The sequence below is a fragment of the Calonectris borealis genome, chromosome 14 (genome assembly GCF_964195595.1).
Source record: "Calonectris borealis chromosome 14, bCalBor7.hap1.2, whole genome shotgun sequence".
Lineage (NCBI taxonomy): Eukaryota > Metazoa > Chordata > Aves > Procellariiformes > Procellariidae > Calonectris > Calonectris borealis.
Window position 1 is genome coordinate 5,159,638 of NC_134325.1, and position 26,794 is coordinate 5,186,431.

A 26,794-nucleotide genomic window follows, 5' to 3' on the forward strand; every position below is an offset into this window, starting at 1 on the left:
AAATTTCTGACCAGAAGAGGAAAGACATAACAGGGTCTAGAGATGCATGATATCCCTGTATCATTTTAGAGGGCACATGTAGATACATAGTCTAGGATAGAGACTCTTCATTTGTCTGCTGCGCATAAGGAGTCAGAGAACGTTTGTCCCTCATACAGGCAGGCTGGAGACAAAGGCCAGCTCAGCAAGGAGACCAGGGTATATATATTCCGATAAGGAAAATGATCTCCTTGGGAGGATGCCCAAAACAGAGCACTTTCAGCATAGCTATAATTTCTGCTGGCAACAAAGCAAAGTCTCAAGGTCATATGGTCTTAACATTGTCTTCCCTGGGGACTGTATCTTCTAGGTTGCAGTGCATAATTACAGCTTTATCATTTGTGCCCCCAAATCTTGGAGAGGCTTGTGTTTTGGGTTGATTTCCTTCTGCTCCAAGATCCTTCAGCAGCACCCAGCTGTGTCAGGGACTACTGTTCCTTACGGTATCTGTCTTGCCAAGGAACTTGCTTTTTAAAACTAGGGGTCTACAATTTCTAGATGACTAGTACTCATCCCTCCAGGACTAGAATAGAATAGTCCCTTTTCTCCAAACTGCCTTCCATACTGGGACCAGTCTTGGCATAGCTATAGGCAGCAGAATCCCCACTGGAAACAGGCTATATGGTGACAGAATTTTTTCCTGTCCTATGGCCCCATGGCCTCCCTAGGTGATGCACACCAAGCTGACAAAAGGTTGGCTGCATCTGTGCAGTGGGGTTTGCCTTCTGCTGAGGGGAAAGTGAGTATTTTTGTTCTTCTCAAAGGCCAGCACATGGTGTACGTGCTATTGCAAGACTACAGGTATTGCCCCTGCATCAGCCATTGCCTTTGATTAGAAACATTTTGTCTTGCTTTGATTATCTTGGCTTAAAGCAACCTCCTTACTGGTTCTGTCTTGACACTGCAGTGAGGACAATGACACAGTTCCCAGCCACAGCCAGTGAGAGCAGGGTGTGCACAGGCCCTTGTAGCATTCACGTATCCCACTATATGTGATACACTTAGGAGAGCTGGGGAGGTCCTTGATTAAGGAAAAGTGCAATGAAATAGTCTAAATTAATAAGCCGGAATAATCCAAGCTGGTAGTAGAGTTTCTGTTGATTTTCCTGGTGTAAAACTGAGACCTTTTGCTATTAACTACAGAAAAATATCTCAGTTCCAATGAGGCGTTTGCAAGGAGGTGTTAGAAATGAGTATTCAGGGCCAGCTCCTTACTGGTCAGTCTGGCTGGAAAAAAATACAGTTTTACCTAAACTGAAGAACTAGTTCTTATAAAAACAAACTAAATGGGTTCATTCTGATAGAAAAATGCAGCCCTTCGGAGCCTCCTGAAATGAACAGTTTAAAGGAGGAGGATTTGTCTTAAACTATGTGCATTTGTCTAAACGTAGAGCATGAGCAGTACTCAGGAGCTTAATACAGCTTGTGCAGAACAGAGTAAGTCCTAATGGGCCTTTTGATGCGTCCGGTTTTGATACCTTTCTTGAATGACAGCTAACATCAAAGCACCTTGCAGCACTCCTGCAGCCCAATTTTCCCATTGTGTAGATGACAGGACGGGTACAGAGAGAGCAAATTACTTGCTCAAAATCCCACAGAAAGACTGGAAAGAAGCAAGGAATTGATCAGCAGTCTCCTATGGACAGCTAGCACTCTTCCTGCTGCACAGACCTTCCTCTCCCAAGGGTTTTAACTGACTGGGGCAATTCTCTGTGTAACTTTACGTTTCAGGGCTTCTTGTTGTATCCACCCTTTCCCACTCCCAGTAAATAAATCCTTCAAACAGTACCTCTCTGTTGTGCTTGATTAACCAAAGAAGTTGTTTCTAGGAAATCTTTTGCCTTTTTGGAGTCTTTTAGCATGGTGACATGCTCCTTTGAGATCCTTGCTGGAGAAAGCATTCCTGAATTTGTGGAAAAACCTTGTCCACTGGCAACAGCTGAGGGTGAGTAACAACAATTTCTGATGAAAGACACGCCAACAACTGACTACATTTTCAGGTGCTCTTAGGTATATTCACCCATCTCATGCAAGTAAATGTGGTCCATCTTCTTCTACAACTGGAAGAGAGGTAAACAAAAACAGGTGCAAAATGCACCTATGCCCATCCTCACTGTTTTTAGAGATTGGTCATGGATCAGTCAAAATCAGTGGGAAAGCCGCTGTTCATTTTAGCTGCTGGAAACCTGTCCTTATGATTTAAATACAGCAGTTCTTGTTTATGCAAAACTCATGATCGAATGATTTGGCTGGGGCTGGAAGAATGTGACCTTTAATGCATAACTAAATAAGCCTTTCCATCATGTATAATCTCTCCTATATGACAGATCTGTGACTGTCTAAAGTGACAGAAAGATCATATGAGTCTTTATTATATATCACAAAAAAATCACAAATCATTCCTGTCAGTGTGCAGAGTGCTGCTAATGAACAAATTTCATTCCCAGAGTGGTATCTGTGATGGATGTAAAGTTGTAATAAGTACCGTAAGTAAAGTAAAGCAAGGATAATCTAATCTCCTCCATAAAGCAGACAGGAAAAGAAACCATACTTTTAAAATAAACCCAAACAGAGAAAGTAAGTAACAGGCCCCTGTTCCATTTTACTCATTCGTTCATTAATTCCAACGTTTCTTCTTGAATTTTAGGAGACAAAGCAATATTCTGAGCTAAAGATAAAAGTAAACAAAAGCCTAATGCAACATGGAAAAGAGCGAGTGGGTACCAATAGAAGAAGGATCCAGAATGTTTTTGACAGTATTTTTAAGAAGTATGTGCTAAGGTAACACACCTTTTTTGCTTGCTCTTAGCTCATTTTTTTTTTTATTTTCACAGTAAAAACTGTAAAAAAGAAAAACCTAAACACTATAGTATTTCTCCGCAGCAATAAAAATGTCCCCATTTGCAGTCGGCCTACTGCAATACTGCTACTTTCAAATACTGTTGTGTGTTTATAGGGCAGTGTTTCCGATCAACAGAAAAAGAGCATCAAAGCAGGAACCATTATTTTTGTTACTTGGTTTTGTGTCTAGCATAGCAAGACCTTAATTGCCTCTTGTGTGCCATTTAGTCAAAACCAACGCTAAATCTTAATAATTCATAATATTCAAGACATATGTCCCAGTTCAGCCCTGTTTAATTTGTGATGTCCCATGGCTGCAAAAGTTCTGCCCTTCTTCTGTTCTTTTCCTTACTTTCCTTGCTCTGTCACTTTTTCTCCTCTCTCCTTAATTCTTAGTTCACTCTAATTCACCTCTTCTCTCTTAGTTTACCAGCCTGCCAGCCAGGGCAGGTCAAATTCTTTTTCTTTTCCTGCAGTACTCCAGACTCTGAAGTCCAACAGCTTCCATTCACCCCCTCTGTTCTCTGTATTGCTCATGCCGTTCAGGGGTGATACTCACTTTCAATGCAGAGCACCAGAATAAAAGGATGTCTCTGAGAAGAAATGTGGCTTCATTTTGCTGCCTTAGGCCAAGAATGGACGTGATCCAAAATACATCATTGTCAGTGGGAAGACTTCTGTCTGTTTCTAGGGCTTTGGGAAGGCTGTGAGGGATCTTTAGGGAGGGGGGAGCATTGGATTTGGCTTCAAAATTTCTGCCCTCAGATTCTGGATTTTCAATTCTGTTGATGATTAAAAAATAATACTGATTTAAACACAAATGAAAAGAGGAATTCACTAATCCATTTGCCATATCGGCTCCCAGCGCCCCAACCTATGTGGAGCTTTTGCTTATTGCTTTCTTTATGTTTTTTTTCCTTTCCAATCTGAATGCTTCTTTTGAGATGATACAGATAACTACAAGTGTGTAGTGTCCGATATCCATGCTGATGCCATCTACACAGTATCCCTGATCATGACTAAAGGTAAGCTCTAGAGGTCTGGCTTGATTAATGTCTAGATCAGTTACTAATAACTAGGCTTCAAAGAATTTTTAAATTAGACAAAATGGAGAGTCTTTGCAGGACAGATTTTCTGCAGGTAGAGTGGGGTGAAGCAGAATGAAAGAATCTATCCCCTGCTGGCTTTAAACTGAGCACTGTGTGTCTTGCCCTCTGTGTCCACTGCACAAAAAGAACATGTTTTCAAAGGTGCAAGCATTGTACTTATTATGGGGAAGAGCTTTTGTGTTCCCTCTATTCCCTGAGAAGAAAATTATATGAAGCATATGGGTATGAAATATATGCAGTGCATCACCAATATGAATGGGAAAGACCTAGGCACCTACAGTCTTCTTGTGGCTGACAAGAAACTCTCTGTTACACTGAGAGTGATAAGTAATCTTTGTTCTTGGATGTTCTGTGTACAATGTCAACATCTGCAGACAAAAATTTGAGGGTCAAAATTGGTGGACCAAACTGTGACCTGCTTTTTTTTCTTATATGTCTTTGCCACATTCGTGATTCACTGGTCTTTTTAGGCTCAAACAGAAATCTAACATTGTACAAGTCATAGACCAACCCACAATTACCAGAGTGCCCATATGAAAACACCTTTCATGAGATAGCAGATTTCAGTTTGAAGCCTAGTTATTACACATAATAAGCCAAATTCTCCACTGACGTCAGTGTGGCAGGGGTGTGAGTCACTGCTGAATTTGGACCAGTTTTAGTGGAAAAGATGGGAATGACGAAATGCACCTTGGCACTGTCCTTTTAGTGGAAGTGAACTTTGCTCAAACAATGTTACAGGACTTGGGAGTGAGTGGATGGGCCTGGGCGTGATGACAACGATCTTTTTTCATTTGCATATGCTTCCTACAACCAGCCAAATGAGTGCCTGCTGTTTGAAAGAAAACCAACCACATTATATAGAGCAAACTTGCTTTAAATCAATGTTAAGTAAAAGTGATGCTGCCCACCTGCCTTACCTTTTATTGCAGTAGGACCATCTCTTAAAGATAAGCTTTGCCATAAGTACCATTTAAGTATAATACCTACCTTTTTGATAAAGCCCCTAGCAGGGCTTGGGCACAGGCTATTTTGTAGTGTGGTAGATTACATTATTTAAGCCAAATAGCGATCCTGTGCCAGGCACTGCAGCACTCTTTACAGATGATGCAGGAAGATGTCAGTCCTATTTCAGCTTGCCAAATGGTTCCAGGTATGCTTATAGATGTCATCTGCAGTTGCCTGAAGCCATTTGCTTTACAATGACCTACAGTAAAGGAGAGAAAAAAAAGTAGAGCTAAGACAGAACTGAACAGAAAACCAGTGTCTCTGTTGGTGATCAGCTTTGTAGGATTACATGAAACTTTTACTGAACATTATGAACTGTAGTTAACTTAATTTCCACTGAAGTTGAAGGAATGAATTGATCTTTCTGCTACCACTCAAGAAAGAAAGCAAAATGACTTCACTGAAGTCTAGCTATTTAGTGTAGGAAATCTGAGATCAGGAACTAAGCATAACAGAATGAATATTTGTCTTTTTGGTATTTTAACAGGTGAGCCCCTAACTCCTGACGGAACTGAAACCACTGAAAGTTACTGAAAGACAGACAGCAGTGTTTGAAATCTGCCTGCCAAAGGAAGTGCGAAACTTCACCTGGAAGCTCAATGGGAAAGAGTTGAAGTGTGAAATCATCACATCTGATGATGGATTGGCCCACACTATGAAAATTAACAGTGTTCTGTCCAGTGACTTTAAAGAACTCGGTGTTGAGACTGGAGATCTAGTGCAGAACACTCCACTCTTCATTGATCGTAAGTAATGCAAAGTAAGCTGCTTTGGCAGTGGGTAGATCAAACGCAAGATAACAAGGTTTGAGCTGCAAAATCCATAAAGCTAAAACACAAAGCCCCAGAGCTTGGGCTGAAAAAAATGGAAGCAGCAGTCTCATAAAGCTAGTCTGTGGACAGGCAAACAGAGGAGCATCAAGACCTCATTTTCACACTGGCAGTAAAGTCCCAAGCCTGGAATCTCTCCTGCACAGGAGCCCATGTTATATCCTGCAAAGGAAGGCCACCTGTTTTTATTTATAAGGTGCTTGCTGGTATGCGCCATTTTTTCTTGCCAACCCTTTCCCCTTTCCCAGGGGTTCCAATTCAGTTCGTCAGCAATCTCAAGAACAGCCAAGTGAAAAAGAAGGGAAAAGCCTGCCTGGAGTGTGTGCTGACTTTTGAAGATGTCACTCTGAAGGGGATTTAGAATGGACGACTGATTGAGAGGTCTCTTCAGTACATCATGAAGCATGAAGGGAAGAGAGCGGAGCTTATCATTAATGCTGCTGAGCTGAGTGACTCAGGAGATAGGCACAGCGACAAAATCAAGACAGTGACCCTAATGAGCAGTACAGCAGTGCCAGCCTAACTGTGGAAGGTAAGTGTGAACGGCTCAAGAGAGGAAGAGGAGGAGGAATAGTAGTCTTTACACTGTTCTTCAGTGAACTCTGCAGAGGAGCAGTGCTGCTTTGCTATAACAGCTAGGAAACTGATGTGAGATAACACTGCTCTGCAGTCTATTTATTGTTTAACATGGAATAAGCTGTTTGTCTGTGCCCCCTCTTGGTAGCATGCAGATAATAATTAAGGACTTCCCTTTGCTGTATAAAGCGGTAGAAGCATAGAGCAGTAAATCTTCCATTTAAGTCCTTGCACGTGTCACCTAAACCAGCCTAGTAAAGTGTACCGTGTTTTTTATTTTAATCAGGGTTGTCTTAATGAATTCTTATCCTGACTCTTTAAAGCGACCCATGGGACGTTTTGACTGCAGTCTGCTGAGGACCAGCAGCACAACGTGAGGCTGGTAAATATTTAATATCACATTTGTTTTGTGAATTAATTTTGCAGCAGCGTTATTGATGCTGTAAACTTAAGTCTATGATCTTTATAGAAAGACACAAGGCTGTTAAGAGTGGGGAAAAAAGTTGGAATGTTTAGCTTAATGCTCTCAGCATAGGCTGGAGAAGAATTTCAAAGTTAGGGTGTGGATTTTAGTGGCTATTAGTATTTGAGATGACTTCTGTTAGATGTGGACCAGCTTTGAACTATGCTCAGGTGCCTTCCATGAAAAGCGCAGTATTTTAAGACCATTTAAAAATGAACTGCATGGAGGAAGGATAAAATTATATTAGTGTAGCCTTCACAGGTTCAGGAACAACTGAATATTTATTGGTAGGAACCTTCAGGGGCCAAAAGAAGCTCAGCTGTGAGGTCAAGCAGATTTTCTCACATGGAAGATTGATCTGCCCTAGTACCCATCCCTGACAGATGTCTCTGTGAGGCTGGTCTCTTCCTAATAGTTCCCGGTTTTCTGTGTCAGATGATGCCCCACAAACCCTGTCCTGGTGTATGGACTTGGATGGAGGTCACTCCATTACTTGCATTTTGGCCATGTATTTCTCATTTTGTTTTCCCAAAACATGCCGGAAGGGAGCGGTTTCCCAATGGCATCCCCAGCCCTGGGCCTTCCAGGTGTGCAGCCTGGCGAGGAGACTGTGGCCAGGGTGGCGGTGGCTGGCGGTGGGCAAGGAAGCCCTGGCTCCTGGAGGATGGGTACCAGGCCTGGTATACGAGTGCCCTCTATGGGCTGTGGCCAGGGTGGCCTGAAGGGACAGTGTGAGGCAGAGGCCTTCTCTGACCACTCCTCTGGGGCAGAAACCACTTCTGTGGCACAGGTAACCTGGAAAGCCGTGGCTGAACCGCCTCTGACTCCTGTACACACTGGAATTGCAGGCTGGTGGCTTAGTTACAGATTCATCTTTCCCCGTGCGGAGTTCAGGTTCAGATACAAATGTTGTGTGGGCAGCAGAGGAAGAGTTCGGCTGGTTTGACAGCTCCTCTGGACCAGCTAAGGGTCTGGAGCAGCACCAAGAGGCTGTGTTCTGCTTCTGGGTTCCTATAGCTACATTCCCTGCAGTGAACACCCGTAAAGAAGGGCAAAAACTACTTAGGAACAGCCTTCCTCCATCCTCCTTTCTTCCCATGATGTACAATTCACTAAACCACTTCCGTCCTGAGGGCCTGTCCATTTTGGTATGAGACCTCCCTGCCGTTAAATACCTCCTTGGTGTTTGAAGTGCTCAGTCAACAATCATTCTGCACAGTTTTTCTGTTCACGTGCTTCCACCGGGATTTCTTCCAGAGACGTTTGCACCGTCAGAACCATGTGTGACGTTCATGCTCTAGTTGGAGATCCTGCCGAGCTCTGTGTTGTTCTGAATGATGCAAAGGTGGAAAGAATATGGCTCAATGATGGCAAATAGGTAAAATGCCCATGGTATTGTCAGTATAATGAAAGGCTGCAAACCCTAGTGGGAAGTTTTCTCCAAATAGCTACTGTGGGACTTGGCCTGGTTTTGATAAAGGGCTTTTGACTAAGGACAAACAGATGGACAGATCAGACAAGAACGGATTTAATCTTTCGCAGTCTACTACAGCCTCAGTCTTACTAAATTTTGGCTTTGAGTGTTGGCTTTTTCAAAATTTTCCTTCCCAGTCTCCTGTAAAGATGCTTTCACATTTGCTAACCCATTTTCTCAGCCTGTAGACTCGCATTCTCTCCCACAAGGTTGGCTTCTCACCACCCACCCTTCTCCCTCTCCCAGTCTCTGATTTTCAGAGTAATCAGTAAATGTATCCTTTGCATGGTAATGGACATGCCATGTGGCTCATCTATGCAGATACACAGATCGCTCATTCATTTTGTCCATAGATCACAGAGCATTTTACCAGAGTAGGATTTACAAATCCTGACCGCTTAGTCATCTTTGAGCAGGAAATTCTGATCAAAGGATTCAGGGACAGGGTTGGATGGTGTTTGTTGCAATGTGTGTTGTTTCCTGCCTCAATCTTCTTGTCAGACATGAAAAGGATCTGGATAGTGAAGCAGGGAGCCATCTACAAACTCATCGTTGACAGAATGGGAGAGGAGCATGAAGGGAGATAGAGAACGTGTGTTCAGACCCAAGGGGGCAGAGAGTGGAGCAACAGTTGCCGTTGGAGGTAGCCACTCCGTCTCCTTACTGCTCTTCACCAGGCGTACGCAAACACTTGCAGAATCAGTGCTTCACCAGGTCTCCTTACCTGGGCCTGTACCATTTTACAGGCTTATCTATGTGCATGAGCAAAACCTCTTCTTTCTGCTTCTTTGTTCCCCGAGGGGAGAAAATTGAACAGTCGTACTGGTTGATTTTAAGTGACTGAGCATAGGTTTCTGTGTTTATAATCAGTGATCAAGAATTTTGGCCTGAGCCTTTACTTCAAACATTGTTGTCATGAGCAACAAGAAAAACACCTTTTCTGAAATTATACATGGAAATACATAAATGCACGTATTACTCAGCCCTTGGCAGCCAGATGGCGCCAGATGGACTTGCAGACTGGTCTGCGGCGTGGAACGAAGCCTCTTTCTGTCTGCTGGATCCAGGCGAGGTGGATAGATACCGCTGCAGGGGCAGCCCGACAAACGCAGCAGTCAGGATGCTGTGGCTGCAGCACCGGATATTTATCATACCTGTGTTGCAGTAAAAACTCATCCACAGCAAAGTTTTGGTATAGGGAGAGTCGATTTTCCTGCATTCAAAACTATTTTTGAATGCCTTTTTATGACTTTCAGCAGAAGATTGTAATTTCTAAACATATGCGTTGTGTGACAAAAATAAAAGGAAAAACACCAAATATGTTTAGGAACCTGGTTATTTTTCTTTACTGTGTGCAGGACATCCTTATACTTTTCCCATATTACTCTAACAAATGAGGGAGCGCTTTGTTTACAAGCAGTACCTAACTTTGATTCTGTTATCTTTATCATGATCGTAGATATCCCAGTGTGGCCTTAGGGAAGAACAGCACAAAGGGCTGCTTCTTGTGCCTTGCAAAACTTAGAAGCTGCCTGGAATCAAATCTCCAGGCCCTAGGGAAGTGAGGAGCTTTGGGGCTTGCTATCTCCCAGAGGTCCCTGTTTTTCTGCTGAGCTGAACAACTAAAGGAGGTCAGCCGGCTCCCTGTACAAGAAACAGAACTAAATTAACTGAATCAAAAACGCTGAAGATTTTGTGTGTCCCTGAAGACTTTCACAAAATACAGGATTCTTATATTAAAAACACGAAGGAGTGTATGAAGGGCCCAGCTTTGGACCACCTTTTCTGGGAACTCACAGGCACAGGAAGGATGTCAAGTTGTATTTGCAGCTGCAGCTTTCAGATGTCTTCTGTTCTTTCCAGATTCTCCTGTTATTGAAGACGTCTGTCCTCGAGCTTTTTGCTGCACACAGCGTTACTGTGAAGACTAAGCATACAGAAAGCGTCAAGGTGCATCTCAAGGCAAAGCCAGTCCCAAAGTCACGTGGTTCAAAGATGGTTTTGAGGTGACAGAGGAAGAGAAGGTGGTGGTGGAGAAAGCCAGTGACTTCGTTACTCACAATCAAAACCTGTGTGAGAGAAGACAGTGGAGCCATTATGTTGAATCTGAAAAATGACTGTGGCTCGGCTTCTGACAATCCTTACCTCAACTTCGTTAGTAGGTCCTAAATTAATCATTTTATAGCAGGAATGACAGGTAGATATGTTGGGTTACAGACTCTGTAATTCAGACTTTCTTTTTAAAAGTCTTGCAGTGGGGCAGACTCTGAGTTATCAAATCAAGTGATTCAAGACAGTTTAGTTTTGCTGTAATCTACACTGATCTACATCGTGTCAGGGTATGACCCTCTAAATAATAGCCCTCCATGTCACTCTGGTCAGCTGCTCACACTGCAGACAAACTAAAACCCCCACAGGGGAAAGCCGAGTTCCTGTAACACATGGGGAAAATGTAAAATGAGATGGAAAGCACTCAAAGGCAATGGAGGAAAGCAGGTGACTCAGTCACCAAGAGGAGGATGGCTGAAGAAAAAATCGTGGATCAAAGTAGGGGTGGTGGAGGGCAATGGCACCACATTTGCTATGGAGAAGGTGGAGCAAGGGAAAGCTTACTAATTCAGAGTATGTGCCATCAACTCTGAGGGCCTCATCGAGCCCCTGGAAACAGAAGTTTTTGCTGGATAACCTATTAGCCAGCTGTTTTTAAGGTGGTTTCAGAGTCCCGCTTCCCATCGTTTTTGTCCTCTTCCTCCTTGCCAGGCCCCAAAAGAACACTGTCCCTGTGTTTGAGGGAACAAATTCCGAAGACAGAGCTTAGAAGCTGCTTTGTGCTTAGGCTGATAATCAGGATCAAACAAATACCCAGGTCCTTTCACTGTAAGCATTTGTGGACTCAGAAACCCCTCGACATGGACTGGCCACAAGAGAGGACTGACTAACACACTGTTCTGGTGTCACTTACGTAAGCTTCGTGGGATACGGCAGAAATGAAAAGTGGCTTTCTCTGGAAAATATTGTGGGGGAGGAGAGAAGATAATTTAAAAGGGAATGCTTAAAAACATTTTGGTTTGCGGCCAAAAAAGAAAATATGTCAGCCAAAAACTAACTTAGAAAACACTGCTGGACTATCTTCTGGGGGTTATAGTTTGGATACCTCTTGTTCTGATTTTTCCTTTGTGGGCTGGCATCCCCAATGAAAGGGGATTTGCAGTCCCCTTTCCCCAAGACCAGGGTGTATCACAGAAGATACAGTGCAAACAGCAATCTGGCCTATTGAAATGTTTCAGAAAGAAAATTACCAACTTAAAGTAATATATATCATTTTTCATCTAAAACTTTGCATTTTTGTCCAAACTTCCTATGGATTAGGGAAGGCATTTCTGAGCCACTCTGTAATGCATCACAGAAAGAGCTCAGTTTTGGAATAAGTGCAAGAATTGAAATGTTTCAACATTTGAAATGACAAAGGGAAGTAGATGGCAAAGAAAGAGTCTTTAGAAAAAGGTTGTGGCCATAAATAAACCTAAACATACAAGTTACTTTCCTTGACTTCTTGCTATAGTACATATATACATACATATTTATACACACACACACAACACACACACACAGTTTAGAGATAATGAATTCTGATTGTATTGTGCTAATTTCATTTTCTTCTGTGTAGAGCCTCTGAGACAGGTGTCTCAGCCTCAGGTTGTAGATGTCAGGAAAGAAGCTGTCACCATCACCTGGAACTCCCCAGCCCAGGATGGAGGCTCCCCAGTGCAAGGTTACACGAGAGAGAAAAGGAAGAAGGGCAGCAATCTCTGCGTCTCGGTCACCAAGGAGCCAGGCCAAGGTCAGACCATGATTATTATCTGTTTTATGTAGGCAGAAGGGAAGTTAGATAAGCTTTGAATGCAAAGCGGAGTATTGATTAATCATGGAAAATTTCATCATGACATCTAGCAAGATACACATTTTGACATACGCTATTCAAAGTGAGATTTTCAGCCCTCAAATAGAAATGGCTTGATACCCACGAGCAACAATGAGAGGGCAAAACACTCAGCACCTCTGAAAGTCACACCTATGGATTTGGGTGCCTAATTTCAAAGCACCTACATTTTACATTTCTCCCTACCTAAATTTGACTGCTTTTCCCTGACTTAGACCAGAACTGAATTAAACAGGTGACTGATTTTGTTGTATTCATCAGATAGCAACCATATGATCCATGCTTAGCACAGCTTGTATAACACATGGGAGTGTTCCTATCTGCAGCAGCATCTGACTAACGAGACTTTTGCTTTTCCTTTTCTGTTAATATTTTGGTTCTTTCTTGGATTCTTTCCTCTGTCTCATTCAAAATGTTGGACTTCTGTATTAATTAAGTTACAATCAATCACACTACCCAAAAATATCCTCCTTAAAGCACCAACGTTACTCATGGTAAATAACGGAAACACTTTTTAACGCAAATTATTCGATTCCTGAATTTTTTTCCAAAATTGAATGGAGGTTTAACCTTGCTTGAAGGCTAGGTTGTGGAAGGCTTGGCCACTCTGTTGACTTTGTTACATTGTGGGAAATCCCACTGAAGTCAGTGAAGCAAGACATGAAGATATTTTTCCCCAGCATGTATGATTATACCAGGCTATAGATCATAATCTAGTGGAAAGCAAATTATGCATTTTTCCTCTTATTATATGCATCAAAATTCCATCTCCTCCTTAAGGAGAGAGAGATGAAAATGGAGCAGACCACTGGAGAAGTAAAGGTTAGACCTAGTTAAGGGGCTCCCTGGACCCCTGAAATTTATATTGTTCTCCAGCAGTCTGTGAGCTGAAATTTCTTCTTGGTTTATTTCAGTCCAAAAGCAATTAAAAAAAAATTAGTGACCACTTGGGAACACTTTTATGGGTGGTTAGAGAGGTGTCTGATTGCAACATGTGTGTCTCTAGGTACCAGATTCAAAATGGATGGTTTTCTGGAGGGTACAGAATGAGTTCCGTGTGATAGCTGTGAACCACGCAGGCCCCGGACTTCTCAGCATCCCTCAACCGCTCATTGCAAAGGATCCCATCAGTATGTTTCTTTAATGTCTAGTTTTCCTAAACATGTATGCGATGACCAGACCTATGCATTTATGACTGAAGTCTGAGGGAATGTGGCAATTCCAGCCTGGCTCAATGTAATGGATTGCATTGTGTTTACAGCTTAACTAAAGATGAAGGAAGGCCTTAATAGCGTTGGCTATAAATGTAATTATATTGTAACTAAGTGCCTGAAAGTGTGATATGATTCACTTAAAATATGTAACTATTAAGATAAGGACACAGTAAGAGATTCCCACCTGGGGGGAATTGAGTATATGCAAACAGCAGAGATCAACATGATAAAGGTGCTCTGAGGTGTAGATACCTTTAGTACCTGTAGTACTTAATGTTTACATATAGATTGCCAAAGGCCCTAATGTATGACAAAGAAAATAATTTCTCATACATGTTACTATGGTCCTTTCATCAGTCCCCCATCAACCCTTTTAAAAGAAGAGAAAACTCTTGTGGAATTCATGAAAGTTTCTTACATTCTTTTATTTTAATACTGGATTTTTAGTAGCAAAGCATCTGTGCCTAATTCTGGACTGATCAAAATCACAGGCAAACTCCAAAGGATTACAGTAGCCTCAGAAATGCTGAAACGGGCAGATTTTATTTTGTGCCAGTTATAGAGAATTCTTACTGTATATGACCATATAACTAAAGCATTTTAAAAACAAAAGGCTGTCAGAGGCCATCAATAAGTAGCTTAAACTATTGATGGAATCTTGTAATAGATACAGGAGTGGGCCTTAGTAGCTGCACATAATTTAGAAAAAAAAACTGGCCAAGTGTGGAAGCTGGTATAGCTGAAAAATGAGAGGATTCTATGCAGTAGACGAGAGCCTTGAGGTTAAATAGTTACTCAGATGGGAAAGCATTCAGGTTCCTTTACATCAGAAGACAACACAAAACCAATTTAGAGCCTGAAGCTATGATTCTTCTCCTATTTGAAGACTTGCATTATTTCATATTAGCCTAGGAGAATATGTACTGTCCATATGCACCATACTCCTTATGACCCTGTGTGCTCATATGAGTGTTCTGTATAAAAGCCATTAGCATCAAGTTTGTCATGGCATGCTGCACTGGTTGACATTTTTGGTTTGGGGGGAGGGTCGTTGCATTTTAGCTGAGACTTTCAGAGCAGAACGTGGATTTGGATACACAACTCCCTATTAATTTCATTAAAAACATACAGATTTTTTTTAATATTCCATCTTTTGCTCTTCTTACATATTACGGAGATCGAACTAGACTGCTGCAAGGTGGACTAAAGAGCAAAAAGCAAGATCTGTGTTTTCAAAAGTGACTATTAATTAGGGGTGCTGTAATCTTTGGCAAATAAACTTGAAGAACATTAACAGGATCTTGCAAGCCAGTAAGCTAATTCACTAATCCAAGCAGTCCAGATAGCACCTGACCACTTTACACAGAACTGTAAGAGGGATTTATCAAACAAGAAGAGACACAAGGCACTCAAAGCCATACAAGGCACTCAAAGCCATACAAGGCAGATTATAGGAAATGTACTGTAGAGCTTACCAGTCAGCTCGGAAGAGACAGAAGCAAACCTTTAATGCTAGACACCTCTCCCAAACACATGTGGAGAATGAGTGGTGGTCAGTGCTCACAGAAGGTGCCCTTTCCAAGCTGAATTCAGATGGTCCTGTGTCAAATGTTGTGAGGTTTTTTCTTAAATGGCCAACCTACATATATCTGCCATGTTAGGAACTGTGTTGTTTTGTTGGACAGATTTGCTCTGTGTTTATCAAGGCTCCTTTTATCCTAAAACCTTGCAGGTTCGGCATCTTGAAATAGGAACAGCTCTGTATTCACATATGCAAGCATAGGCCTGCAGGTACAGTAGTGTGTCACAGCTCTCCTGCTGTCACAGAGCCTCCAGGACTGCTGAAGGCGGTGGCTTTTTCCAACTCCAGCATTTCCTCAGCCTGGCAGGAGCCAGACCAGGGAGGTGTGCTGTCAGGATACATACCAGAGATGTGAGCTGAGGACACCAAGAAGTGGACAAAATGCACCAAGATCCCTATCTCTAGTACCACTTACACTGTGGGAGGCTTGCAGGAGAGACAAATGTTACTTCTGAACCCAAGCTGTGAATGAAGCTGGTATGGGAGAAGCAGTGGAAGGAATTCTAGCAATGCCACCTTCAGGTAAGGCCTGCAGTATCCGTCCAGCTGGAACTCCCAGCTATCAGGTGTTACTTTCTCTTGTTTTTAACATATACCTCATTTTGTAAAGCATTATCAAATTCATCTTGCACAAAAGAACATTTAGCATCACAGCCCTGCATCACATTTTCTTTTTGCTGAGTTTTCAGAGGTGCTGAGAGAAGGTGGAGAGCAGCACAAGCTGTGCAGTCCTTGAGCCAAACTAAAATCATTCTGCCATCTTTCTTGCTGAGCTGTCCCCTGAATGAGTATGTCAGGTATAACGGCAGTTGTTTCTTCCACCATCTGACCTCTCACCTCACATCTCACATGTGATTACAGAAGTCACTTTTGGAAGATTCTCTGATTCCTGTCATGGATACTGTAGTCTGAGTATGGGTTAGAAGGATAGGTACCACAGCAAATAAACCATCACATTTGAAATGCCTGTTTGTTGTAAATAGGGTGGTACTGAGACAGGATTATAATTCTTTCAGGTGCTTGGTTTGAATGGGGTGAACAGTCAGATGCCAGCATGCTAAAGTTGAAATAATATTATCAGAGGTCATGCTTCAAAGACACTAATTATGTCTTGAGAATGAAGGTGTCATGACCTGCCATGAGATCCCTAGATAGCTTACTATTTGAGGTAGCAAAGTATTTAAATCTTTATTGTTTAGGACTTACGATTGCTCAATTATTAATTAGGAAATTCAGACTTTTTATGTCTAAGGTACTCCCAGGTTCAAAGCATGGTGCTGACTGCCCTCAGTAGCAGTAACGCCAGCAAGAAAAGATGCATGATTCGTGAGTCCTGTTACATAGCGCTGATTCCTATAGAGTAGAAGGACATTCAGGCTTGACTAAGGAAGTCTCAGAAGGCAACATCCAGATGACCGATACAAAAAATGGTTGTTTCTCTTCTTGGTCTCCACTGTGGAACTACACAACCCGTCTGTGCAGCACGGCTTTGTTACCACATCTCCAAATAGAGAAACACCAAAAATCCCAGAGAGACTGCAGGCTCCAGACAAGCTTGTCTGGTGTGGAATGGCAACATGCAGTACTGTACTGAAGAGTATGAGAAGTCCTATAAGAATCAGACGTTATACAAAATTGCTTGGGGCAATTGAAGGTGGACAGTAAAATCATGTAATGAGGCGTTAAAGCTGCTTCTTCTTTTTCTTTGTTCTCATTCACTTTTTACATGAACTATTTTTAAATGTTCCTGTTCCACCTGCCTCGCCTGAAATTTTCCTGAATAGGTGCTCATCACTAAGCTGTTGATTGCTGAGGCATTAATGTTTCTCTTCTGGTGGTATGGGCATTAGGAAAAGAGCTGGCAACATTGCAACCCTTACACTAACTGCCTTCTGCTGAAACAGTTTGAAGGTTTCTTCTTCCAGTCTCCAGGCATGACTCAACAGACTAAAGAATGGCTTTACTTTTCTGTGCAATCTCTCACTCTTAACTTTTTACTTTATCTCTCTCTATCTGTTTTTCCTTTATTCCCCCCACAGGTTTGATGTGACTGTGAGGCTGAAGAGCCACATGGTGGTTTGTGCTGGGACAGAAATGCATTCATGCATCTTTCCCTGTGAGATTCTGTGCTGTGTCCTGTCAGAGGAGAAATCCTGCAGTTAGAGTTTTCTTGGGCACCTGGTGAAATACAGCTGCAGGGCTGTGGAGGCTGTAGTTGTCCTTTGGCCTTTATCACATGAGCTGCCACTTTGGTTTAAAAGAAGTTGACCGTTGGAGAAAACTCATGCGGTGCTCTAGGTTCACGAAGTCCTGCATACCCGCTCACTGTTTTTATGGCTAGTCTTTTTATGAGGCTCCCTGTGGTGGTAAGGGTGGAGGGACTTCTGTGCACGCAAGTTTGTCAGCTGCACAATCCAGCCCTCTGCAGCTGGAGCAACAGTGTTCAGCAAACCATAAAACTCTCTGATTCATCATGAGAAGAAGAATTTTTTGAGCATGCAACTACAGTTCATGCTAACTGAAGTGAAATCCTTCTGAATTAAACCTTGAGTGACCTAGGGGAGTGATCGGGTTGTAAAGACAACGCTTGAGGTCCCAACACTGTCCCTTCTGAGGTACAATTTCTATTAACATGGATGTTGAGCTCATTTCTGTAGAGGCTAAGGGCAACTTCTGTGCTTTCCTTTTTTTTAAGCCTAGACTACTGCATGAGCTGAGGCCCTACAGTACCTTGCAGAATCAGGCCCAGTGTAAGAAGGTATCTCTCAGTCTAAATTGTACAAGTTTATCTGTATCACACCAGCTGTTTTCCCTCAGCTTTCAAGATGATCAAACTAATGAACTGTAGCATGAGGTTTATGTGGCATCTCCCAAGCCAAGCCAGCTCTATGCACTTTGCAGAGATCAAAGCCTGCCGTTGCCTTTACAGCTTGGAGAAATCTCTAGGATTGTTGTCCTTGAAACATTTTTCTATCAGGCTGATCATGTACAAGTGATATCCCTTTTGTGCTCAAAGACGTGTTTCTGTTTCCACCCAAGTCAGGAAGCAGAACATTATAGCTGCACATTTGTCTTGGCCAGGGCTCACTACCACCACCAGTGACGTGGCAAAAAGAAGGCATATCAACAAGAGGAAGGACAAGAACCATTCCCAGTCCTTATCCACAGCACCAAGTGATTTGTTTCTGACCTGTACTAGATTATCCTCAAGAATACTTACGGAGAAGCCCTTTACGACATTCAAAGCCAAGTTGCAGGTACAGTATAGAGCAAACTTGAGCATCTCAGTCACCTCTGGGTGTCGACAGGAGGTATTCCTCTGCTGACAGAAATTTCACACAATTTCTGCATCAATACTAGAGTTGGGAAGGTTGGTTTTTTTCTTCAAAAAACCAAATGATCCCAATCATACACACCCCTTCTCCAAAAAAATGCTGCAGGAGCGATCCAAAATGTTGTTTCCACTCAAGGGGAGAAAGACTCCCTGGTCACAAAGGATTTTCCTACCTCTTGTCACTGTGTTTCCCAAGTCCCACCTTCACACTAGCTCAGAGCCAGAGCCAGTTAGCTGAGCCAAGCCGGGGAGCAGCATCCCTCAGAGCTGAGGGATAAGGAAGGTACTGCTGGGGCTTTGCTCACTCTGTCCAATGTAGAGGGAAAGGGGGAAGCCGTTATTGCTCCAGACATCCCCGAATGCTGCCTTGTTTTTCATGCCATTATTTGATCGGGCAAATCACCGTAACAGCATTAACACAACAGTGTCTGTCCCCTCAGCAGTCTGGTGACATCATTTCCATTGCAAGTGAGTCTATGACAGCCAAGTGGACATGACTTGCTCCTTAGAGAGACTCCTATTACTGTAATGATCTGCTGGGAGTTAGGGACCTTTGCAGTGTATTTTGTACTTGTCATCTCTTCAGAGAGTGCTTTTTAAAACTAACAGCCTTATTTTTACATCAGAAGGGAATTACACAAGGCAAATTGGTCCTCAGGTTGCTCAGGGTAGAAGAAACCAGGGAAAGAAGTACTTTCCTAGACACACAGGGACTTTGGAAGGGAGGAGCTGAAGTGAAAGCTTCTTGCCCCAGAAAAGCACAGAGGGAGGGTCCCAAACAGAAGAAACCAATAACCAATACTGAAATGTGCTCATTAATTCTTAGATTTCCCCTGACCATCCACCAATCTGCAGCTGGTTGAGGAAGTCCCAAACACTGTGACCCTAAATCATAGCTCAGATGTAGAAGACGACTAGCAGAGTGATTATGGTGTCCTGAAAAGTGATGTCAGTACTGCCACGTGGTTCACAACTGTGGAGAACACCTACATCAATGAGTACACTGTCACCGGCCCAGGGAAGAAATACTTCTTCTGAGTCATTGTCTGCAATGACACTGGGGACACTGACCCTCTGGATTCACAGGAGCAGTGGTACATCTCCAAAGACAGAGGTAAGCATAAAAATTCATGACAACACTGGAGGCAGATGGGTGCTCTTGTACACAAGACTGTGGACTAAGCTCAGGCTCCCTCCGTGGCCTTGGGTACATCACTGACCTGTTCTGCACCTCAGGTCCCCACCTGGGGAATAGACACAAGAATACCTCCTGGCCTATCCCATCCGTTTGCCGGCAATCTCTTCAGGACCAGGCTTCCTTTTACTGTATGTATGTGTAGCGTATTATATAGCAGTTCATACAGATGCTGTTTAAATTAAAATTCAAGACAGTAAGGGCCATCCCTGTGGGTGATATTATCATGTCTTGACATAACAGATGATTGGCGTTACAAGTCATTTGTCTTGTAGCATAGTTCCAGTCTGACTGGGATTTGTTTCCTAAATGAAACATGTCACATGTAGGAGACTGTGCGACAGTCTTTCTGGGCCAGAAGCTATAAGAAGTCCCTAAATTAAACAGTCAGAGGTCATCCTGTCAGGTAAACGCCTTCTCCTTTGTTCAGTCGCTCCTTGCTTAGGCCTTATCAATAATAAGGATGTCTCATTAGCAGTACTCCCAAACAAAACTGAACATGCCCCAGCTCGTCAAATCAAAATGGTAAGTGATCCTTCTGCCCAGCCTGTGGCAAAGCAGAATGCAGTTACTCTGAATAGTGAGATCCAAGCCAAATTTTTTTGCTTGGCCTGTGCCTGTTGTAATAAAAAATATAGTAATATAAAACAAACTATATATTAATGTATATTACCAGACTATACATATATTTCTTCAGAAGCCTATCCACATGCTGCTACATGTCTTCTAATCCCATTAAGAGTAATGGGCAATACATTAAAATAACAGAATAAGTAGTACACTAAAATGAGTAACCAGGCGTCAAATTGTGTATTTGTATTTAACAATCAGCCTTCCTTGATCGACGTCACTAGACCGTAGGTGTGTTACTTCAGCTGCGTGTGCAGCTGAGAAAGAGCACTTCCAGTTATGTGGCTGTAGTCATGTTCTTGTATGGAAGTACTCTAGTCCGGTATTTTACAGAGTCTGAAATAACTTCAGTAATTTCTGTGTATGTAGGTGAGCATAGCAGAGTAGTAGATGGAGGAAAGCTAGGTTGGTTGTGGCTTGCAGTGCATTCCCTTGAACATTCCTTTGATAACAGCCCACCTGTCTTCAGGCAGGACAGCAGGACACAAGCAGATGTGAACCAATTTCCTATTCTTCATTATAAATGGCAAGTCACAAGGTTTGTTTGCACAAACCTGAGAGACTCTAGCAAAACTCTGAAGGATAAGGAAGAGAGAAGCTGTTTTCTGAGAATGAGGTCTCAAGAGAATTTTGCCATACAGTGCCACATTTAGGATCCAGGAGATTTACCTGATGGGACCCCATGACAGTGCAAAAGGAGATAATAAAGACTTCAAGAAATGTGTTTAAATGCAGGCTGAAAACAGAAGACTTGCAGTGGACACTGGAAATTCATGCAGTTCTTGATTCCCCCAGAGCATTCTGTAGACTATTAATGCCTAATAAGCAGAGCAATATCCCTTCCTTTACAAGATCACCTGCTTTGGCTTATAATTGGCTGTAATTTAATCATGCATTTCTAAAGTGCCTTGGGAGCCAAATATCCAAAAGCACTTTACAATTTAATGGCATTAGTGAGAGAAGGCATTGATATATCCCCATGGAGCAAAAACCTGACACCTTATTTACAGACCAAGAAACAAAGAAATTAATTGCCTGCTTACAGTTGCATAGCAGATTAATGGGAGAATGAGATTTCTGATTCCTTCCTCTCTTACTTTTCAGTTTGTATTTGTTTACATGTTGAGATGGGTATGCTGGTCAGATGCTGAGAGTAACGCAGTTGTTCATTCTTCCTCCTCTCTGAGTTTTGCCTGTTGGGAAAGAAGGCCCGCATCGTGAAATGCCATACCCAAGCTCTTTGGATTTGTACTCGTGCAGGAGAAGACTCTCTATCTTGATGGTGCTGGCTCTGTGTTTGCGTGTTTGCCTGTGCAACAGATAGTGCAGTGCAAAGCAGCCCCTAGTGACTCTGTCCTCAACGGAGTGTTTTGACTTCAAGATGGAGTACCCCAGGAAGGACTGTGCTTCCTGCTTCATTGCCCCACTGAAGAACCACAGCATGAGTCATGGCAACGACTGTGCCATGAGCTGTGCTTTCATCAGCAACCCCCACCCAACACTGACCCTGTACAAGGGCAACATTAGCATCGCATCCAAGTCTAAATTATGGTTCAACTCAACAAGTAGCATCTGTCTGTGTATGATCCCTATAACTTGCAGCTGCAAGCTGATCATCTGTGGGAAGTCAGATTTGCAGCCACTGTGATTTGTTGGGGGTGATTCCCTCCAGGTTGAGTAACCATAGATTTCATCTCTCCGAGTATAGTTTACACCCTGTATTTTCCAGGGCAAGTGCACTTACTGGGACTGGCACTGTGGATCACACTTCTCTGGGCCAGTTTGGCTCTCATCCTTGTCCACGGAGGAAGAGATTGCTCAGTCTGTAGGTACTACAGCTGGAGCTGCAAGGGCCGCTTTGTAAGAACTTACCTTCATATCCAAAAAACAGCCTAACTCTGACTTTGTCTTTCTCTGAAGTCACTGAGATTTGTCTTCAGTTGCTTGAAGGCAGTATTTGGGTCCCTTAAAATTGTGTATTTTGACTAGCAGGTCTCTCCCTGGATGGCTCAGAAGCAAATATGGCCATTTCTCAGTTCCTAACCAGGCTTGCCCTGCACCCGTGGCATACTTAGCACCTCCAAGCAGTCAACTGGTGCATTCTGACAACAGTTTTGTGCTTTTTTTGCAGATACCACAGACACTGCACGGGTAAATCTGTTCGTTTCCTTTGTGAATTGTCAGGATTTTGCCAACATTGTATGAAAGCAAGTAAAAATTTCCAAGACATAAAAAGGAAGCAAATCAAACATTTCATATTCCCCTCTTGCTTCTCTTTTTTTTTTTCCATGCTGGAAGCACCCAGTGAAGTTTTAGATCAGGTTGTAACACACAGCTTGATTCCAGCTGGCTCAAGTTGGTCCTGTGAACACTTTCAGGTGCATGGGGTGAGGTTCTACTAACAGCAGCCCACGACCCACACATGGTTTCCCCATGTCACCATGCCCAAATTTAAACCTTGCAGAGTGGTCTTACAATATGTACAGCAGTGCCTTGAAACAGCTGTGTCCTGTGAGTTTCATCAGTCCCTGGTAAGCTCACCCTGCTTATGACTGATTAACTAGGGAGCCTTCAAGGTTGAACATTCAAGAGCAAGAATTCTCCATCCTTTTGTCTGTCACGACACTGAAGTATGTTTTCCCCATTCTCCCTTTCTAGAGAAAGGCCCTGGTTCCTCAGGACCTGTTGGTGTTCTCTTAAAGGGAACAAGAGAGACACACTGCCAGGCACAGCTTGAAATGAAACTGATACAGCACCAATAATGAGGGACTATATTTGGAAGGATCTTTTAAGGTTATTTTTGTCTGTGATTATTGCTTCTGGACAGCCTGCTGAGCTGCCCCCAGGGTTTGGTTCTCTCTGCTAATGTGGAAGTAGCTCAGTGTGGGTCTGTGGAGGGAAAGGATGTGCACGCTGCTCTGCTCTGATTGTCAAGCAAATTCGTCTGTCTGTGTGTGTAGGATACATGCAACGCTGCTTTCACTGAAGCCAGCCACTGCCCACCTAAAAGACTGAAAGCAGTTCTTTACCATTTTTTAAGAATTCCTGGTGTTATTGGGTCTCCCACTTCCTGCGCTCCCCGATACACTCCTCGCTGAAGCCACAGTTTCAAGCCACAGCTGGAGGACAGTTTCCTAGTCCCTAAAACCATCGGGAGCTTTCCCTGGCCTGGCATCATTGCCAGCCAGGCTGATGCAAGAGGAGCCCTGGCAGCGCAGCTCACCTAGGTTCGGGGAGGGCAGGCAGGCCTGAGGGGCACAAGAACAGCTTTCTATCCCCTCAGAGATCTGATTGCTGGGTAGGACTTACCTTCTGACTTCCCACACAGAGCCTGGTGAGGTGAGGACTGTTACAACAGGAACATACCTCTTCCATGTTATTCAAAGCAGCCTGTTTACAAGCAGAGCTGGCTAAGGAACAAGGCTTGCAAAAGCACTGTGTGGGTGAGGTGCTCATTTATATTCAGATTCCTTAATGGGAGCCTATTTCTGAGGCCGCCTCAGGCTTCTCCTTGCCTTGACCCGGGCAGTCTCTTGGGAGGGTGTCTCGGCTGCTAGGGCTATTTGCAGCTGAGTGAGGGGGGAAAGCAGGAGCAGACTGTAAAACTGACTTTAGAAGATAAGGAATTTACTTCAAATTGAGCTTAACTGCAGGTTTATTTTAGATCTCAGGAACTGTATTCTTGCTGATTTTAGTTCTGGAAGAGGGGTAGTTACTGCCTGGAGTCAGGTGCTGTAGGCTAGAGGACACGGTACCTCATTTGAAAGCCCTCTTTGTTAGGCCGGGAGCTCCTTCAGACCAGGACTTGGAAGACTTTCTTTAGGGACTTTTTTTAGAGATTTTCAGTGGTCTTTACCTGGTGACAGGCTGTCCTAAGGGAAAGGGAAAGGAGTAAGGAGTGATCTAAGGGATAAGCAAATCTGCTGATTCGAATAGCTGTGCAGGAGTCGCAGTTGCTGATTTCTATGGTGATTCCATGGGAGCTAAACCTCTATTTCTCAAATATCCGTCTCCACTCCTCTTAATGTATGCTCTTCTGTCTCTCTTCTTTGAGGAAGGACACTTGTATTCCGCTGCTTAGCCACGTTTTCAGTTTTAGCCTTTTTCTTAATATTTGCAAAAACAAATAGGTTATTGCTCCACCTCTGTGACACACAGCAGCATCTCTCCTGCTGTTGTAGCTCAGGAGGGGTGAATATCATTTCCCTTAGGCTGGGAGGTGGCAGGTTGCAGAGAACACAAAGCCTGTTAGACCCAAAGTGAATTATTCGGAACTGTGATGAACTGAACAAGGGGAAATGAGAATGAAAATGAGAACATCCTAAATTCAAACTGTTCACTTCCTATGAAAACTGTGACCAGACAACTCTTTCCTGTATACAGTGAAAAGCTTTATAAAGCTTTTTAGCCAGAACTTTGTGAGACTTGCACTCAAAACATAGGGTTGGTTGCAGTAATTACGGCACTTACTCCTTTTTTTTTTTTTTCTTAAGAAAAAGATGGTAAAAGCCTTCTTGACACAGTGACAGAACATTTGCAGAAGTCAAAACACAAGATGTAATTAGTGGAACTAGCTCTGCCTGGTCCAGCATGCAGAACAGCATTGCTGTGGCTGTGTAGTCTTTGTTTGTGTGGCTCAAAATGCAACTGCCCTTGGCTTCTGTAATGGTCGGTTAAACCAGGTGGTAGAGTGGGGCTTCTGCTCAGCAGGGACGCTTCTGCTGTTTCCGTCTTTCTTCCCTCTAAGTGGTTTTGGACAGCAGGGTGCATGTTAAAGGTGATATTTCTAATACCATCTGCTAATGTATCTTAATGGTAATAAAAGGAGCCAAAGATTGCAGTTCTCTCTTCTATATATCAGTTTGCTTCCGCACTGTTCAATGAGAATCCTTCTTCTGAGTTCAAGAGGGGACTTGGATTCTGTCTCCATGTCCCCAGATAGCCCAGCAGGACCTCCATGATGATCTAGGCTTCATTATGGCAGACTGTATATAAACATAGAGTAAGCCATAAATCTAAAGTACTTAAATCCTTGCAATATCAAGAAAGTTAATACAGTCTGTAGCTTTGCAAATGAAGGAGTCACTTTGTGAAAGAGCTGGCTGTAGAAGGTAAAACTTGAGATCCAGAAGGATCCAGGAACTTCACTGCTGGTGGCCAAGACTAGATAAGGAATCACAGAATATCTGAACCATTGAAGGATCAACAGACTGGCAGATAGATAAATATGCATATATATACATTGGTGCTGGTTCTTCTAATTAGAGTGAATTCTTCCAGGAGCCAGTTGTGGAATAAAAGCAGAGCAGTGGCCAGCCACAGACACACACTCAGTCTGAGAATATTTTTCCACCTTTGTTCCATCTGGAGCTAAGAAGGCGGTGTGAGGAAACAGGATGCTCCTCCCAGCAGGCCTCTAATTTTTTGAAAGGAATTGTAAAAGAGTAAATTAAAGAAAGAGGAAAGAAGCACCCGCTTTTGCCTGCTGTTAACCCCTTTAAGGTGCTTTGAAAAGAATTTGGTAGTATTTCTGCCTGGTACCGATTCATTCTGACATCAGGAACCACTCCACTTCAGCAGGTGAGTATGAAGGAGTCTCTGTTAAGCCTGTGAGCAGATCCACTTAATGGAGCAGTTACACACACTGTGCTTCTATGCTATAAACCCTTCAAACCTGTTCCACTGGTGACAGATGGCCTGGTTCGGGATTAATGAAACCAAATATCTGTGCCACTGCATCAAACAGCTGAAGAAACTGGCATCTGATCCCCAACCAGAGAAAAATGTCCATACTACCCTACTTTTTCCTCCTGGAAATTTTGCTGGGGCGGGGGGGAAGAGAGACTTGGCCATTTGTCTGGGATTTCTGGGCAGCGAGCAGCCTTCCCAGAGCAATCCTTTGCAGCAAGCTGCCTTCTCCCTGGAAGTGTGGACAAATGGCCAGTGTGTGTGGGACTGGCTGTAGCAGCAAGGGGCGAGCGTGCCTCAGGGCTCCGCATCCCAGGGCACCCGGGAGGTGTTGTAACGCGAGTCAGGTGCCACTTGCGGTGGTGCCTGGCCAGTTTGTGCTGGATGTGCTCTGTGGGGTGCACGAGGCTGTGTTTCGGGGTTCCCCAGACAGGATACTGTAGCCGGCTGTGGCAGTGTTAGTCGGCTTCAGTGGGGCACTGGGTGGCTGCAGGGCAGAGCCACACGACTGATGGGCATAACAGTGGCACAAAACTGCCTGCCACAGAGGTTCCGTTGGCTACATACTCCACGCTGAAACTGTCACAGAAACAGAAAATGAGCAAGGAGACATTGTATCTGCCCAGTAAAAACACCCAGTAAATTAATATTTTTAATTGCTGTTACACACAGAAGAAATGAGAAAAAAATACATTCCAAACAAAGAATTAAAATAGTAAAATCAGCACAAAAATACGTTAAGAAAAGATCCCAGTTCAAGTGGCCGTACTGCATGTGGTGACCTTTACAATCATGGTAAAGGAAGTAAGTGCTAGAGCCTTTCAGACGTGGCAAAATGCTTGACTCCCCAGGGGAGAGCAGCTGCTTCGGT

The 26,794-nt window shown here is 43.3% G+C and overlaps 1 protein-coding gene across 1 annotated transcript; it reads left to right on the forward strand.

Annotated features, from left to right (window-relative positions):
• The first annotated feature begins 1,433 nt into the window (after positions 1-1,433).
• IGSF22 (immunoglobulin superfamily member 22) lies at positions 1,434-26,750 on the forward strand. Its single transcript, XM_075163831.1, is given in 31 exon segments — positions 1,434-1,476; positions 1,856-1,984; positions 2,687-2,755; positions 3,825-3,905; positions 5,485-5,494; positions 5,496-5,743; positions 6,076-6,288; positions 6,291-6,359; positions 7,412-7,656; positions 8,086-8,258; positions 8,852-8,911; positions 10,140-10,309; positions 10,312-10,387; positions 10,389-10,498; positions 10,738-10,775; positions 10,777-11,032; positions 12,008-12,181; positions 13,287-13,326; positions 13,328-13,410; positions 15,322-15,520; positions 15,522-15,598; positions 16,304-16,436; positions 17,116-17,169; positions 17,171-17,192; positions 18,158-18,231; positions 18,233-18,333; positions 19,237-19,524; positions 20,051-20,130; positions 21,617-21,861; positions 22,367-22,386; positions 24,729-26,750. Coding segments are annotated over 31 exon segments (3,648 nt in total). The 3' UTR covers positions 24,797-26,750.
• The last annotated feature ends 44 nt before the right edge of the window (positions 26,751-26,794 follow it).